This window comes from Vitis vinifera, chromosome 8 (assembly GCF_030704535.1).
Source record: "Vitis vinifera cultivar Pinot Noir 40024 chromosome 8, ASM3070453v1".
NCBI lineage: Eukaryota > Viridiplantae > Streptophyta > Magnoliopsida > Vitales > Vitaceae > Vitis > Vitis vinifera.
The window spans coordinates 5,452,485-5,471,399 of record NC_081812.1 but is presented as its reverse complement, the minus strand read 5'-3'; the positions used below and the strand labels follow the sequence as shown (position 1 = coordinate 5,471,399).

At 35.9% G+C, this 18,915-nt stretch overlaps 1 protein-coding gene across 4 annotated transcripts in view; it reads right to left on the bottom strand.

Moving 5' to 3' along the window:
• LOC100252957 (ubiquitin carboxyl-terminal hydrolase 8) overlaps positions 1 to 18,915 on the bottom strand; it is a 46,269-nt gene that overhangs the window by 7,568 nt on the left and 19,786 nt on the right. For 2 of the 4 annotated variants that reach the window (XM_002270434.5, XM_010654950.3), the window contains exons 4-10: positions 12,305 to 12,364; positions 12,082 to 12,174; positions 8,838 to 9,197; positions 8,559 to 8,699; positions 8,249 to 8,419; positions 7,680 to 7,937; positions 7,203 to 7,360 (exon numbers count right to left, since the gene is read on the bottom strand). In XM_002270434.5, coding sequence (XP_002270470.1) covers positions 7,203 to 7,360; positions 7,680 to 7,937; positions 8,249 to 8,419; positions 8,559 to 8,699; positions 8,838 to 9,197; positions 12,082 to 12,174; positions 12,305 to 12,364 — 1,241 coding nt within the window. The remainder of the gene's footprint in view (positions 1 to 7,202; positions 7,361 to 7,679; positions 7,938 to 8,248; positions 8,420 to 8,558; positions 8,700 to 8,837; positions 9,198 to 12,081; positions 12,175 to 12,304; positions 12,365 to 18,915) is intronic. The other 2 variants (XM_010654949.3, XM_019221765.2) reach the window with 2 other exon arrangements.

Below are 18,915 nucleotides of genomic sequence, written 5' to 3'. Positions count from 1 at the left end.
CCCATTGCTCTTCGGAAAGGTAATTGCTCTACTCGTAATCCTCATCCCATTTACAATTTTTTGAGTTACCATCGATTATCTTCACCCTATTCTGCATTTGTTTCTACTATATCTTCTGTTTCTCTTCCCAAGAGCACCCTTGAGGCTCTTTCCCATCCAGGCTGGCGACAGGCAATGGTAGATGAAATGGTTGCTTTACACTCCAATGACACTTGGGATCTTGTTGTTTTACCCTCTAGTAAATCTACAGTTGGTTGTCGTTGGGTCTACACAGTTAAGGTTGGCCTTGATGGTCAGGTTGATCACCTTAAGGCCCGCTTAGTTGCTAAAGACTATACTCAGGTTTATGGTTCTGATTATGGTGACACTTTCTCTCTTGTTGCCAAGATAGCTTATGTTTGTCTATTGCTCTCCATGGCTGCTATGCGTTCTTGGCCTCTTTATCAGTTAGATATTAAAAATGTTTTCCTTCATGGAGATCTTGTTGAGGAAGTTTATATGAAGCAACCACCTGGTTTTGTTGCTCAGGGGGAGTCTGGTTTAGTGTACAGGTTACGTTGTTCTCTATATGGCTTGAAACAATCTCCTCGAGCATGGTTTAACCGTTTTTAGTTCTGTTGTTCTGGAGTTTGGCATGTTTTGCAGTACAGCAGACCATTCCGTTTTCTATCATCATAACTCTTTGAGGCAACGTATTTATCTGGTAGTTTATGTGGACAACATCGTCATTACAGGCAGTGATTAGAATGGTATTCAGAAACTAAAGCAACACCTTTTCACCCACTTTCAGACTAAAGACTTGGGAAAACTCAAGTATTTCTTAGGGATTGAGATAGCTCAATCCAGTTCCGGTGTGGTTCTTTCCCAAAGGAAGTATGCTTTAGACATCTTGGAAGAAATCGGTATGTTAGACTGTAAACCGGTAGACACTCCTATGGATCCAAATGTCAAACTTATACCAGGACAAGGGGAGCCTTTAGGAGATTCTGGGAGATATCGGCGACTTGTAGGTAAACTGAACTACCTCACCATTACTCGTCCAGACATTTCTTTTTCTGTAAGTGTTGTTAGTCAATTCCTACAATCACCATATGATAGCCATTGGGATGTTGTAATCCGCATTCTTCGATATATCAAAAGCACACCAAGCCAAGGTGTGTTGTACGAGGACAGAGGTCATACCCAGGTTGTTGGTTACACAGATGCAGATTGGGCTGGCTCACCCACAGATAGACGTTCCACTTCTGGGTATTGTGTTTTTATTGGAGGTAACCTAATATCCTGGAAGAGTAAGAAACAAGATGTAGTGGTCAAATCTAGTGCTGAAGCCGAGTATCGAGCTATGGCTCTGGCAACATGTGAACTCATATGGCTGAAACATCTTCTTCGGGAGTTGAGATTTGGAAAGGATGAACAGATGAAGCTCATCTGTGACAACCAAGCCGCTTTGTATATTGCATCCAATCTAGTCTTCCATGAAAGGACCAAAGACATTGAAGTTGACCGTCACTTCATTAGAGAGAAGATCGCATCAGGATGTGTGGCGACTAGTTTTGTCAATTCAAATGATCAACTAGCAGATATTTTTACTAAATCTCTCAGAAGTCCTAGAATTAAATACATTTGTAACAAGCTTAGTGCATATAACATATATGCTCCAACTTAAGGGGGAGTGTTAGATAGTGTACAGTTATTTAGGTTATTTACTTTTCTTTTTCCTTTTCTTTCCTTATTGTATTGTGGGTCCCACTAACATGTATATATATACCCAAGTCCAATGTGTATTCTTTACAGTTTTTCAATAACAATAATTAGGGATTCTCCCTTTTCTCTCTTTTCACAATTATAATCATGTACAGGTACATTTACAATAACAAAAGTCCTACAAACCAGTTCTTTGAATCTATACTTCTGTATAAAATAAAGATAAAAGATTAAAAAAAAAAAAAAAAATTATGCCTCCTACTTTTGTTTGGGACAAAAAATAAATCTTAGAAGTTTCAAAAAAACAAAGCAAGTGAGAGAGTGGTAAAGTAAGATCGCTTCTTGATTGTCTACCTTCTGCTCCCTTACAATTCACAAAACATTCCAGTTTCTTTAATTCCCTTCCAAATGTTGAAGAAGATATTTCTTCCTTTTCCCACCCTCCAACTCCTCACACCTCTTTTCTAGCCTTCATTTGTTTGAAGGGGTCAAAATCTCAGTCTCAAAACCTATTGTCAGCATGACCAACCAGTTGTTGAAAGTCGCCGAGTTGCTTAAAGGCCAATCCTCTAGAGGAACCTCTTCCCTCTGAACTGAACCAAGACCTTCCCACTCTTCCCTAGATGTATCACACTTGACAGCTTTATTCGGCCTCCTCAACCCTTTCAAACTCCACTGAGGTTCCATCCACCATAAACATCCTTAAAGGGCTGCAACCCTCTCCCAGGGGAGCAACTAGAGTACCCACTGCACATCCCTCTAACAAAAGACCATCTTGAATCCCCAAAGAAGAAACAAAAAGAGAGAGAGAGAACCAAGGTGTCTTGACACTTCCACCATGAGGGCCTCATTCGTGTTCATGGGGCACACCACCGATATTGAGAGCTCAAACGCATCAACAATGAAGGAAGGCTCATTGCCCTCCCTCACATCGCAGAGAGGAAAGCCGGGAAAGCCGAGAATCCCTTGTGGGCTCTTTTCTCCTTGGCTTTAAAAACAAAAGTGGGTTTTGACTTAGCCGAACCCTCTAAAAGGAGAACAAGATGGGCTGATGGGAGCTTTAGCAAGCCCATCCTCACCCAACCCATAAGAAAAAGCACCATCCGGTAAATAAACTTGGCCTACTGCCCCTAAGCCCATAGAACAGCCATGAGCCTCCTTCAACTTAGAACCCACATTCTCTGGGCCAGATGAAGCTCATTCCAGGACCTTATGAGAATTAAGAGCAAATAGGCCATCTAAAACAACTTCCCTCAAACTACCCCTAAGGTCTACGAGACAAGGAAAGCCCTCTTCACTACCAGTCCCAACCCCCCACCTCTCTACCAGGATCAGAAAAAAGTTGTGTCTGCCACTCTTGCACCCCTTACGAGACTCATTTTCAACCACTCCTAAATGCAACCCTCATCCCCTACTTCCTTACAAGTATGTGGGATCTCCCCCCACTCCTTCCCTGACCTCCAGCCTACTGCAACCAAGCTTTGTTTTGACCTCAACCACCCATGGAGAGATCCCCCACCAAAGTTGAATGGAGAAACATGAAAGTCTCATCACTACTTGCAAAAGCTTGGGACCACTCTCCCATTTGAGCGAACGAGGATCCTTGCCTACTGCAAATGTCAAAACATTATCTTTATCAACAGCTACAAAACCCTCACAAAGGTTCCTTACCTTGTTAACAGATCATTTCCCCACAGCTGCAAACACTTTCACTTGAATATTCTTGAAACAATCAGCTCCTGGAGACCACCTCTTCAGTTGTACATGCTTGCCCTCGAATTTTCTTAACCCACCCTCAACATTTAGCTTCTCCTTCTTCAAACTTGAACAGAAAAAAGAATCACTCATCATAGCCAAATGAAGGCTCTCTTTCGATCGCCAGTAATACATTGCCCAATTTTTCAGAGAAAACAGATCTGAACCCTTATTTAAAGAGTCACCCCATCTACCCAAAAGGCACTGTTATGTGCCATAATTTTGTCAATATCCTCCCACCCCATTTGAATCCACATTGTTCCTCTCTGGTAACAAAAAGGAATTGGAGATACCCATTACTGCCACACTCAACTCTTAACCTTCCTCTCCAGTTACTTTGCTTGCCCACCCCTCCCAAAAACCAAAAACAAGTCAATTCGCCTCCTTCATTACTTCTTTTTGTTTGGTACACTTCCCAGTTCAAGAATCTCTTACAATTTTTCTCTTAACAGTTGGGGGAAAAGCATGAGATATTAGAGTTGTTTAAAGAGTTAGGTTTTAGCCTAGAGATCTCCTAAGGTGGATAATACAACACTTAGAAATAAACCATCAATTTATTCTTCTATATGTGAGATACAAGCAACCACAAGTAGGGAAGATGGCTTCACTACCATATCAACATCTTTTCCATGTCCTTTCTCAATACACTGACAAAGTATCTGATGCTGTTTTTTTCCCTCTTACTCTGATATAATCTAAGTACCTTTGTTTCCTTGTTTTTCTTTCTTCCTTCTCATGTTCCCCCCATGTATATAACAAAAGTCAAGAACAAAGTGCCCAGGGCACCCATGTATAGCCCTAACAGAAGGGGATGCACCCCATGTATATAACAAAAGTGCCCAGGACACCAACAACACCAACAACACCATTGACCCCTTCCTATAGGGTCAACAAAGTCAAGGAAGAGCAAAGTTACAATCTAACACCACATTAGATCAAAAGAACAAAGCATTCAAAAGTGCCACACCAAGCTCCTACCAAAACAGACAAGGAGGGATGCTCCTCCAAAAAACTTTTCCTCCTCTTCCTAACAAAGTTTCAATGCTAACCTAACATCAACTCACTTGAAAGAGTAGGGTAGCACCCCCAACTCCCCAAACAAAGAAGACACTAAGCACCATAAATTGCATGACACCCTAAAACAAATGAGAAAGGACAACATGCTAATGGTCAAAACCATCTTCTTGGATGATCCAATGTGAGATTTTTCTCCAAAAATTGCCTCCCAAGTGAATAAGTTGACTTTAGATGACATTAACAAAACCCAACCTCCCTTTTCATGGAAAAAGGGACCTGCATCCTTAGACTAAAACAGTCAGGCCTATTTAACCAAAAAAATGCCATTATTAGGCAATATTTTAAAACGCTAAAGGCGGTCTTGAGGTGCTCTGGTCAAATGAGATGAAGTGTAAGCCTCGATGTGGAACGAGACATAAGTCTCAACTTTAATAATAATAAAAAGAAAAAAAATCTTAAAAATCATAATAATACCAATAAAATCACCTGAAAATTAAATAATAAGAAAACTATACTATATATAATAATCAAATTAATTTTCTGTCAGTTTCAATAGCTTCTAATAGCAAGGTTGGATTGGATTCCACCAAGAAGTATTGGAGACATGATGATTATTGCTTTTAAAGGTTTTGGGAATTCAATAAGAGCCAACACACTATGGAAAATTGCTTCTCTCCTTATTGTGGATTGTGTGGCAAGAGAGAAACATTAGGATTTTTTAGGATAAGGAGGGATCGGAAGCGATCTTATGGGATCTACTTCACTTCTATTCCTCTCTATGGGCCTCTTGTACTGTTGCTTTTAGAGGAGTTCCTCTTAGTGTTATACAATTGGATTGGCTTGCGGTTTGTGATTCAAAAGTTTGAGATAGTTGGGGTAATCTTTGTGTATAGTTTTGTTTAGAGGGGTGTCTTCTTACTTTGATAACATTTTGTATTTTGAGGGAAGGATCTCTCATCCTTCTCTTATACCTTTACTATTATTAATATATTTTTATTTCATTTCTACTCAAAAAAAAAATGAAAAAAAAATTTTCCACTCTCTCTCATGCATACTATCACTAGTAGGATCCTATAATGAATCATAATTATATCCAATTACTCCATAATCCTCTCCATCAATGTTAATGTCAATACATTTCTCTTCTATCCATTAATTGCAATGATCTTTTTTCTTTTATTCATTAATAATAAGATAATGATTATATATAAAGTCAATCACTAACAATTCTTTTATTTTTTCTTCCCAATCTCTTCCTTTCATTTCCATTTAAAGGGTTAATCGGTAGTCAACTAAACCCTTATTTATTAAAATGTTTAACCCTAATCTTGGATGCAAAACAAAACTTATAAATTCAAACCAAAACCCCATAAAAGCACAAGTCACTACAAACAATAAATATTGAAGCTTAAACCTCTTAACAAATGTATACAAAAAGTCGATGAAGGCCCTAAACCCATTAAAACCTTTTTAATATTTGAGGCTTAAGCCTCATAGCCTCAAGGCTATAACCTCAAGGCCATAAGCTTCAATCAGGTGACGCTTAAACCTCAATTACCCTCCATTGAGGCTATAGCCTTAAGGCTAAATTGCATAGCCTCACCTTGAGGCTCGCCTCAAGGCATAAGCCTCAATAGATTTTTAGAATATTGTTATTAGGTAGCCTCCCATCCCAAAACCACCCACCCTCCACCCCTAAAAAATATATCAATTAATTAATTAATCAGTACGACCATCCCTCAGCACCACAGGTTAATGCTCTGGAAAAAAGGCTTAAACCATCCCCAACTACCCATCCAGAAAATTTCTTGGGACTGGCTGCCCTGACCACCTACCCCCTCCCAAAAATCAATGACCCAAGCATTACAACAACGGGAGTGCCAACCAAATTGGTAACAATTTTTTTGAATGGCCAATGCCCACATCATGTTAAGATAAAACATCATCCTAGATCCATCTCAAACAATTATGATCATTCAATGACCAACCCCATATCCTCCCTTCCTTTGAGATCCAAGCCCTCTCCCCCTGTCTAAATTTACTTTGTCGATGACTCTATCACCTCAAAATAAAAGAATTCTCCAACCACAGTATGCAGTATGCCATATGAGAATCTTTGCTTTCTTAAATAAACTAAACAAATTTTACCAATTCAACATTATAATTCTGTAATTGAAGGACATTATCATATTACTCTTAACAATTTGACATTACACATTGCCAAATCAACCATCGAGCACAAAACAAACCACATAAAGACAAAGGATAGAATATCAATGCACCAAATGTGGATTAATTGAAAGGTATGCAGAGACACATATTGTGAGCGATTAAAGAGAAGACAAAACAGGTTGTTTTATAAATGAATTGAGCAATTCTGTGTGATTGCCTGCAAGCAACTGGTTATACACAAGAAGCAATTTCTCAAGTAGCAAAACAAAAATCAATTAATCTTAACATCATGTTATTATCACATTAAGGAGACAATAAAAGCCTGCCAGTTATTTATGCAATCACATTCTTGATATTCTTTTATATTGCTAAATTAGAACACCTAACAGGATCCACTTACTATATAGCTATATAGATCCTTTAACATGAAAGGAAGAGGTAGGGGGTGTGCACCAGGGGCACACTGGAAAGCATATTGAATCACTCAAATTAATCAAGTAAAAAGAACAGCATACTGACAATAAGAATCAGAATCAGAATCAGAATGAACTTACTTTTCTACCCTCTCATGCATAAACACAACCAAGGAGGATGTATCACAATCTTTCGAATCTTCTGATAGCCGATAAGCAACAAGTCGGTCACCATCTCTAATCAAAGCTAATGAATCAGATGGCTCCTCCAGGTAACGAATAATGCAGTTGTTATATATCTACAAAGTACAAAGCATCCCATAATGCAGAATAAAAATAGAAGAAAGAAATGTAGCAAAAAATTTTGAATCTTAATATATGACCTTCAGAAACATCCTGATTTGCCAGCATGACTTGCAAAACAAACATTTATTTCTTGTTAAAGACTTTAAAAGCATCCTTTCTTTTGAACATATTTAGCTTTCGATTCAAAATAATCAAGTAAACCTAAGCTTCACGTCTAAGGCTCAGAGGCAAATTGTAGCATAAATATATGCAGGAAAATCTGTCATAATATGCAAGAAACTGATCCTTGAAAATAAAGATATTCCAATTTACCTCAGCCACCAAAAGTCTTTCATCATTCCTTAAAGAACATGCAATGCTTAAGGCTTGAATAAGGTCTTTGAGCCTCCCACACTTTGGCACAGTAACAGTACATGGATATGGCAAAGTAGTTCCATCAGTGCTCAAGACTGTCACAGTCATAGTCCGCATTGTTGTTGAGGGTAGTGGTAGTGATAGGTACATGAATGGATCAAATGTTACAGACACCTTCTTGCAAACAGGACAAACCAACATAGACCGAAACTGACCCTATAAAATAAGCAAAAAAACTAGAATGGAATCAATCAAGGAGACAGGTTACCCCATACATATACTAAAAGCTATGAAGGACCAATTTTTTACTGAAGCTAGTAATAATAATTGAGAATTTTTTAGAACATAAACCCCTGGTAAGTTTGAAAAACTAGCAATTTGAAGCATTTGACGTGCTAACATAAACAATCTTATCAGAAGCATAAATGCCAAACTATTAGATATTTTCAGCATTTAGAGTTATTGTTATATGCATGATTAGAAACCAAAAATCCAGAAGACATGGCAGCCTCAATTCGAAGACTCACTTGGCATAGATTAACTATGATCGAATCATTGCGAGCCAGATGATTCCGCCAATATTCATCTGCTACTTCCTCATCGGGACGCCCATCTGGATCCCCAGCTTCTATATAAGGCTTGCATTTCACACGATTGAGATCTTCATGGAGTCCATCCAACAAAAAGGCAAGAAATTCCTAAGTGGAGAACAGACCATGTTAAAAATTATATTTCCTTCTTATGCAAGAGTTATTAATCTAAAAGACAAGATCTGAGAATATAAGAGGAGAGTTGGGAAAAACTAATTGACCTATAAAAGCAAGAAAAACTTCTCACTTGGGAATCATGCTGATTATAGCCACTGAACTGTGGAGCAAAACTAGAAAGCTTTAACTTGAACATTCTTGGAGCTACTGGTGTTGCTCCTGGAGCCCATAACTTCCTTAATAAATCTCCAAATGCTAAAGCAAGCTCACCCTGACCATGAAAATATGCAATAGATAAACAATGTAGGGCAAGACGGAAACAAAGCAAGAATGGTAAAAAAAGGACAAAACATATTTAGAACAGGAATAATTTATTACCAAAAATAAAGCAAATATATGATCTACATACATTCATCCCCAACGGATTTTCGTAATTTATTTCTTTCCTGTAGTCCCCAAGGAAATAATCAACAAGTTTTGGTGTATGCACCAGGCACTGGATGGCACTGTTCATAAAACACGTGTTCCCAATATTGTGCAAACCAGTCAAACCCAAAAAACCAGCCTCTCTATAGCCTCTACCAAATAGTTTAGTGTGGGGAAGGGTGAAATAAGAATCAAAATTTCCAGTGCTCCCATTCATCTTAAGTGAACCACTGACAAAAGAGCCTTCCATTTTAGTCTGTCCTACCATCTGGTCATCTTTCTTCCCTCCTCTACCTTTCATGGAATCAGTCAATCCGTAGACTTGCAATTCCAGGAGAATCTGCTTTGAAGTATGCACAAAAAAAAACAATAGCATCAATGGAGTGGAACAGCTAACAGCCATGCAAAAATACTTACAGCACAAATGTGCATGTATTTCAATTTCTGCCTTCGGAGAAAACACCTTATGCGCCAAAACACAGGAAAACAATGGATTAATACCCAATTCAATAGAGATGAAGTTTATCCAAACTCTTATAGTGCACTGTAATCCAAATGTGTTTCCTAAACATTGTAAGACTTCTATTTTTTCAAGATTTAGAGGGTATTTAGTAAATCTACTTAATGACTTAATATGACATAATAACTAAATTTAAGTCATAAATAAATAAGCATGTTTGATAAAATAACTTAATCTTACAACTTAAAATTATTTTTAAGTATTAAGTCCAAATAATTAACTTCTTAATCTCAAATCTTTTTTGTCCCATTGCCCACACTAATGAGAGTATAATTTAGAATAATGATTCCACATCCATGACTCATTTTTTATAATAAATATTTTATGGTTATCTTATATATCTATAATATTTTAAATATGGATATTTTATTAATAAATTTATTACTTAAAATTAATGCAAATAAATATGAGTTAAAATCAATGAGGATAAATATTAGTTAAAATTAACAAATGTAAATATGTCAATTTGATGATTTATAATAAATTTAAGTTAACTTTTACTAAACAAACTTAATACTTAAAGTAAAAAAATAATAATAGTTTTTAAGTTAATAACTTAAAAACAATTTAATTTCCACTGCAAAAGGCACAAGAAACCTCATGGTTACCCTCCTTGAAGTTGGAACATGGTTTACTTCAATTATTTTGAGTATGTGTGACTGTGAGAGAGAGAAAGAAAGAGAGAGTGGGTGGGGAGGTTGGGTGGGTAGTTCAGCAGTTTTTACCCCCAACCTGGTAGAATAAAAGAACAAAGAAGGTGACCACCAAAATGACCAAGGTGGACCACTCAATTCTTTGAGATGTTATGTGGCATTGACAGTTGAAAGAGACGAAGTATGTCTACAAGGAAGAATATAAAATTATGTTTGAAATCTATGGGGTAAACTTTGGAGATTCTACCATGATTTTGAAAGCCTCCAAGAGCATTACAATGTCAAAGGGTTTAACTAAACAGATGATGCAATAGCAGTCTTCAGAAGCCATTCAGAGTTAGCAAATCAAGGCAAAGTTTACTATTCATAAAAATAACTTATTTGTAAATACATTGCTCTTTTGAAATGGCTTTTGTAGCAAATAGCAACAAGAGAATTTTTTCTATGCATCTTCAAAATAAAATGGAAAAAAAAAATGCCCTTCTCTTTTTAAGTTACTTCAAACATTCAAGGCCCTACTCTAAGGTAAGTCCAACTCCAAAACAGAGACTACAAGTACAATTCACTGAACAGGGATATTGGTATTTCAAATCAAACTCTTAGGCTAATTCTTACTACTGAAATTCCAGCTAAACAAGTCTTGAACACATAAGCACTAGCAATTAGAGAAGGATGCTACTCCAATCAAATTGACTAATTTCATTAAGTACAGAAAAAATCATTAAGTACACAAATGTACTAGAAAGCATAAATAACTATATTTGAGACATTTACAAGACTATCATAACACTAGATCAACCCCACCCCACCCCTTTACCATCTAAGAAGCCAAAGCCCTATGAAACAGTAACAAATAAAATTGATGAAATAATCAATTGCTATCATCATGTATACTAATTTCCTTGAGATCGATGACCAAGTGCTTTATGCTCTTTCCACCCTAGTTTCCCAAGACCACTTGGAAAAAAGAGTAAGAAAATGAACCAAATGATTTGCTCTTAGACATAAACTACATATGTAAGTGAAAAACCATAGTTTTAAAGGCACAAAAGTATCCTACAGCTTAGGCGCAAGGTGCAACACAAAGAGTGGGCCTGAATGAAGTGAAACCTGACCTAGTATGTATATCAATTTTATAAAATTTGCAAAAATGCATGGCCACCCTTAATATTTATCTTGTTTGCATGAAAATCTAAAATGTTAGGAATAATGAATCTTAACAAGTTTTTCTCATTGTAAGTTGTAAAATTTATGTACTTGAATTTATTCAAAATGTGTATATGCAGAATATGCCATGGAGTATAGATGGTTATCAATGAATAAATAGTGAATATAAGGTGATGCATGTATGCACGAAAGTTAGCCATGGTGTCCAGGAGGTCTTGCGTATCCAAAATGATTAATTCCCCATCCAAACCTCAGGAGCCATGGTGTCATGGACAGTGGACCCAGCACCACCTAATCGTTCTCTATAAATACACATCCTCCTCACTTCATATCTCCACCTCCATTCCAATCATAGCTTCCATATATACTTTTCCAAATATGTTGTAGGATTTAATTCACTTCGTTTTTGGACCACTTGTATTGACGATTTTAAAGGCATCCCTCTTAAGTGTCATTTAGTTGAATTGACATTTGGTGTGTAAACCAATAGGGTTGGACTAACAATGAGAGGAGTTTAGCTAAGTTTGAGGACATTTGTTTATTCTTTTATAATCTATCTTTTAGTATATATCTCCTTGGATGGAGGAGTTCTTTGTTTTGATAAGGTTTGTGTACTTGTGAGGAGGGTTCTTCACCCTTCTCATGAACTCTTTATTCATAATTAACACATCTCTTATTTATGATAAAATAAAATTAAAATTTTTTTAAAAAAAAAAAAAAAAAAAAGAACTACCTTCCCATTTGAACACACCACCAACACCTGAAGAGATACTGTTGGCTCTTTGTGAATCCAAAGGATGCAATACAAAACCCATAAGAAAATTTTTTTAAAATAATAATAAAAAATTATCAAGTTATTAACAATAATAATGAAATCACCTAGTTACCTCATCTGATCGACTCAGATAATCATTTGCTGACTTAGTTCTGTCATTCATGAGAAGTAAGGTTGTCTGCCCTGAGAAGTCCCAAATGTGCAACTGTCCAATAAATGAAATAGGTGAGTGGTTCACTTCGCTGGAAACATGTAACTAATTCCAAATGAACCCTTATTTTTTTACAATACATACTAGGTGAAACAAAACATTTAGTAAATATTAGTCGGCTCACCAGCTCAGACTCAACTCGGAATATGGTGCTTGCTCTTTCATAAATTTCAATTGGATTGTCCTGAAAATGCACACATAGTGTCAACTACAAAAAGGTGGATAATTTTATATTATCAAAGAAAAGGGAGGACATTCTATTTAAAAAATGGCCTTGGGACAAAACAAGAACAAAAATTCCTAGGATCCTTAAGTATTCAATATTTAAATATATGAGCTTTATCAACCATTAGTATTCAATATTTAGGTATGAAAGTTCTATCAACCAAAACCAGCTACTGCTACATATAGCCCCCCAAGGCATCAATGTAGTTGAAGAAAAAAGATGATGTCAAGGCGAGAATACCATATTTTGCCTTAGGCAAAACACAAAATACAAGTTATTGGCCTGAGGTAAGCTAGGCAGTAAGAAGTATATTCATTCCTATCTACCTTCCATCATACTTAATATAAATATCATTTTTCACCATCATTTTAATACTAATAACACTATTAAATCTTCATGCCTGTAGCTGTCTTGGGGAATTAGCAAAATGATAATAATCGTTAAAAACATCAACTATCATCAAACCCCTCACTATATAAAGCATCAGGACCATTCAGATGAAGAGTTCATTTTCCAAATCCATGTTCTAGATTCAAAATAAAATAAAACATGAGAAATTACCATTGTTAAGTACATAATATTTTTTAAAAGAACAGCTTGACTTTCCATGGGATCTTACTGTAAACACTCGAAAACTTCCAGGCAAGGAAAAAAGTCTAAAAAACAGGCTAACATAGAAATCCAATAACACTCAAACCTATAAGTTAGTTTCTAAACATATATGATGTAATCGATTGAACTCATCAAAAAGCTCCAACTCGAAACTAAAGATCTCCAATAAATTAGAAACTTATAGAAGTAGATATTACCAGAATATCAAACTTTTAAAATTCTATAAAAGACAAACTGAACAAGATACAAATCCACATGCAAAAGACTCCTAACCTGAGAAATCATAATCATTAAAATTACTAAAATGTCCCTATGTGAATTATATAATTCCATTCCCAGAGATGCCAGACCTTCAATTTTTTTTCCTCTCTAGTCAATTGCTCTGTCACACATGACTAACTAATAAACAAACTGGGAGCCACAAAACAAAACTTGGTCTCTGCTGCTAGCCTTCCTATCTTTCTACTTTCTACTTTCTACATATAGCTATTACCCATTATTTTTGGCTCAAAACCCACAAATCTAAACAACAAGAATTACAAAGTGAGAGAAACTAAAGATCTCCAATAAATTAGAAACTTATAGAAGTAGAAATTACCAGAATATCCAACTTTTAAATTTCTATAAAAGACAAACCGAACAAGATACAAATCCACATGCAAAAGACTAATAAAGCTGGGAAATCATAATCGTTAAAATTACTAAAATGTTCCTATGTGAATTATATAATTCCATTCCAAGAGATGCCAAAGACTTCAATTTTTTTCCTCTCTAGTCAATTGCTCTGTCACATATGACTAACTAATAAACAAACTGGGAGCCACAAAACAAAACTAGGCCTCTGCTGCCAGCCTTCCTATCTTTCTATTTTCTACATATGGCTATTACCCATTATTTTTTTGGCTCAAAACCCACAAATCTAAGCAACAAGAATTACAAAGTGAGAAAACCCTCATGGATAAATCAATCAGATGATGATCAGAGGTCAATACAATAGAACACCATAAGGTTTCACAGCTTACATTTCCAGGAATTTAAGATCTGTTTGGCAACATTTTTTTAATACAGTTCTCAAAAATCAATTTTTAATAACAGTTCTTACTTCTCAACACCAATTCTATATTTATTGTTTTCAAGAACAAAATTTTGATCAGGAACTAATTATGAAAAATTGCTTTCTCAATCTATTCTTCATATAGGTATCATGCTCCTCCGCACAATGCAGTGTTTGTGGCCTATTCTCTGTGTGTCCAATTAGCTTTTAAAACACTACAAAAAAGAAAACTGAAAACCCCTCAACTTTATTCAAAAAAGTCATCCCTTCGTCAAAGAAATTGTCAAAAAAATTGTAGTCTAAAATTTGTCAACCATGTTTTCAAAGATGGAAACTTGTTTCTAAAAAAAGTTGTCAAACAAGACCTTAGTCTTCTTCTCAAAGTTGCCCATGGAAGTTTACTTAACTAACTTGTGCCAAACTAACAATAACTTACAACAATTTCCCAGTTTCAGATTTGATGGATTCTTATTGTTGCTTTGAACTTAGAGATTATCACAACTCTTAGGGCATCAAGAATAGAGAGGGAACAAGGAGAGATGATGAGAAGAGAATGAGAGATAAGCCTACTCCACTTGGTTGCCTGAGAATCTGCTTTATATATCCTGCAATCATAATGTGACCCATTCCTATAACAAGCACCATAAAACCCCTCTTAAAGTAGGTTCCCCAATGCTTTGGTGAAAACAATTACCTGCTAAATTTCAAGTTTGCTACAAAATATAATTATTTTTAAACCGTCATATCTCTTTTAAAATGACAATCAACATTAATATGTTTCATCACCTCATAAAATATCAGGTTCTTGGCAAAATATATATAGCCATTTGCTTATCACAAAACTGTTGGAAAATAAGGAATCTTCTTATTCTCTCATTGAAAAATTAATATATATACAATTTTCAAACTTGTACAATAAATGGAAACTAAATAAGATAAGTGACACACTCCTAAACTTCTTCCCACAAATCATCCTACAGAACCTCTAAAATTACAATTTCCCTAATTTACATAGTGAAATAATTTAAATATGCACAAAATCAGGAACAAATCAAATAAACTCGGTAAAATCATAAACAATTGTTGGATTCCAACACTCCCCCTCAAGCTGCTTTGAAGATATCTTCCATTGCCAGCTTGCCAACCATAGAGTTGAAAGCAGGACCTTGAACACCCTTTGTGAAAACATCAACTAGTTGTAGTTTGGATGCAACAAATGAAGTGCAAATCAACCCACTATCAATATTTTCCTTAATGAAATGTCTATAAATCTCAAAATACTTAATCTTATCATGTTATACTGCATGGTAAGTAATCCTAATTACAGCCTTGTTGTCGTAGTATGGTCTCATGGGATCCTCTAGATTCACTTATAGTTTCCCTTAATAGACCCTTTAACCACATGAGTTCACAAAAGCCAAGAGCCATAACTTGAAACTCAGCTTGAGCACTAGACCGAGCAACTACTAGTTGCCTTTTGCTTCTCCACATAACCAAGTTGCCTCCCAAAGAAGTACAATACCCAAAAGTAGATCTCCTATCAGTAATAACCAACCCAATCTGTATTTGTATTAGTCTTAATTCTAGGGTGGTTGTTCTTTGGGAACAATAAGCCTTTTTCCAGGAGTTGACTTCAAGTACCTCAAGATTCTCAAGACCATATCCATATGACAAAGAAAAGTTAGTTGTCTAAAGTGTTGGACTATTGAAATGGGTTGTTGTCTTCAATTGATTCAACAAGATTCCAATAAAAATTTCTTCCGCCATTAGTAGAAGAAAACAAAGGAAGAAATAAGGTAGAGGGCACTAAGAATGATAGTGATTAAGAAAAAAAATTCTAACTCTAATACCACGTTATCACTCAAATCTAGAAGCATTTGTGATAATACTTTCCACCTTGTTTATTGCATAGGAATACATGAATATATACAAAATAATTGTCCAAACATAGCCTAGAAAACAATACCTATAATTATGCTATCAAAGGATAAAGAAGTGAAGCATGTTAGGAAAGGAAAGAATCCTTCAAAATTTTATATACAACTATACAATTGCTACAACTCATATGAGCTGGAAGATCTTCATAAATTTGCAACACAAGCTGGCAGATTTTCTCGCATTCCCCCTTAGCCGAGGAATAGATATTTCTCATTCCAAGCTTTCTTAAGATAGTTTGGAATGATTGGGTGGGAAGCCCCTTTGTTAAAATATCAGTCAGCTGACCCTCTCTAGGAATATAAATAGTACAAATCAGCCCATTTTCAAATTTTTCTTTTATAAAATGTCAGTCCACTTCTACATGCTTAGTTCAATCATGTTGCACTGGATTACATATAATACTAGTGGTTGACTTGTTATCATGGTAAATTTTATAGGTTCTTTCCACTAGATTCCAAGATCACTTAGTATTATCTTGATCCAAAGAGGCTCACAGATTCCATGTGCCATAGCCCTGAATTTTGCTTCTATACTAGATCTTATTACCACAAATGGCTTCTTACTTCCCCAAATTACTAAGTTCCCTCCCAAAAACATGCAATACCCTGATAGCACTTATAGCCCTCTTTTGTAGGAGAATAGCCAATAAAGATACATTTAAGGGCTCTCAAGTCAAGTTTACTTCTTTGGTAGGCATGGATATGTACAAAGGCTACACATCCAAAGATCCTTGGAGAAGGTCTATTAAAGCCATCAAATTTTGGAAAGAATCTTGAAAGTATTTCAATAGGGCTAAGATAGTTAAGAATCTGAGAGGGTAGCCTATTTATAAGGTATGTAGCAATTAGGAGAGCCTTTCCCTAAAATGACTTTGAAACATTCATTTGAAAAATTATAGCCCTAGTAATCTCCAATAGATGCGTACTGTTGCGTTCAACTAACCCATTTTGTTAGGGATTATCATTACAAGAGGAAAAACAAATGATTCCTACTTTTGGAGATAAGGTGTAAGGTATAAATTGAAGTACTCTCTTCCATTGTTTGATGTTATTGCTAGGACTTTGGCATGAAATTAATTTTTTAGCATATTATGAAAAATGGGAAAGATTGTGCTAACCTCAAGTTGTCGCTTCATGAGATATACCAAGTAAAGCTAGTGACTACATCAACAAATAAAATGAATCAACTTACCCTATAAATGTTATAAACCTTAATCGGTCCCTAAACATCTATATAGATCAAACTAAATGGAACAAAACTTTTCTTTTTCCTCAAAGGAAAAGACACATGGTGATGTTTAGCATACTCACGCTAGAAGTTTTGATCATTAGTTTTTCAAACATATGAAGAAATATTCTCTTTAACAATAAATAAATAAAAAAAAAAAGTGGATAACCAAGTCGAAAATGGAATAACCAAACTTGCTCCTTGGTTAGAGTAGGATGTCCTAACAAATAGGTATGAGGAGTAGGACATGTCATGCCACTTTTAGCTTCAAGGAGATACAATTTCCCCTCTTCTCTAGCATGCCCAATCACTTTCCCTATAAGAAGATCTGGAAAGGAAAAAAACACTCAGATTGAGTAAACTTCACCAAGCAATTTAGGTCCCTTAGTAATTTGAGGAATAGACAACAAATTTACTGATAGTTTTGGAACATGTAAGGCATTTCTTAAGGTTAAAGATGTTAGGAAGACATCTCCTTGACCAACAACATTTACTATGGTACCATCAACAATTTTAATCTTTTGATTTCCTAGGCATGGAATGTAGCTAGAAAAGATTTTCGAAGAATTAGGCATGTAAAGCCCCAAAATCAATGATTTAAGGGCTGGAAAACTGATTTTTTTTTTTAGGCACTCAAGGCTAGGGAATACTTACCTGCTTGAGCAAAATGACCATACCCTCTAGGCTTTTCAGTTTGTCCATTTCCTCCTAGTTAAGCTCCATTTCTCGGCCAAAGCCTTCTTCCTACTGTTTTCCTCCATTTTCAGCAAGGTTAGCTTGTGATTTATAGCCAAAGTTTCCCCATCTACCCCCATTTCCCTTGAAGAAATCAGGGAGCTAGCCTCTTCCAACAACTTTCCCTCATGTGCTTATTTTTCTTGCAATAGTTACACCATATAGAGTCTTCATCACTTGTTTTCTTACCTTAGTTTCTATCAAATTTCGCAACATTAGAGATAGCACTTCCTTCATTTCCACTTGGTTTTGAAATGGCCAAAGTAGATTCGTCCATAGTGCTTCCCTTATCTAACATTAATTTCTCCTTCCTCCTCTAATGATTGCAAAGGCTTCATTTAGAGAGAGCAATGGCTCTTTCCCAAGAATTTGGACCCTTAATCAAATTCCACATTCAAACCCACCAAGAAAGCATTCACCCTCTCTTGTTCAATGAACTCTAGATGCATAGTTGCATCCATGTTGCACTTCAGTCTTAAATTTTGATATTAATCAAGTTCAAGCCAAAGACTTTTGATAACGTTGTAGTACTCAATTATGGAAAGACTTTTGATGTTGTGAATCCTATCTTTAGTTCAAAAATTTGGGCTACTTCCCTTACCATAGGTATGACACATGGACTCCCAAATTTCATGCATATGCTGCTTACCTCAGGTTGCATTAAACTCCAAAGATATGAAATTATTTGAGTCTTCCTCATCTCACACAACAAACCTTCAATCATCCTTGCTCGCCATGGGTCCAATGAGATGGCTCAACTTCCCTTTCCCCTTAATATATGAGTTTACCAACTCTAACCACTCTAAATAATTTCCCCCATCAAGTTTGAAGGATCCTGCCATATTACGGAATTCGCTCAGTGCTATTGGTTGTTGGATTGTGGCTTGTCCCAATATTGAGGAATCAGCCTCTGAAGTGCTTGACAACATGCGGGTCTGATTTT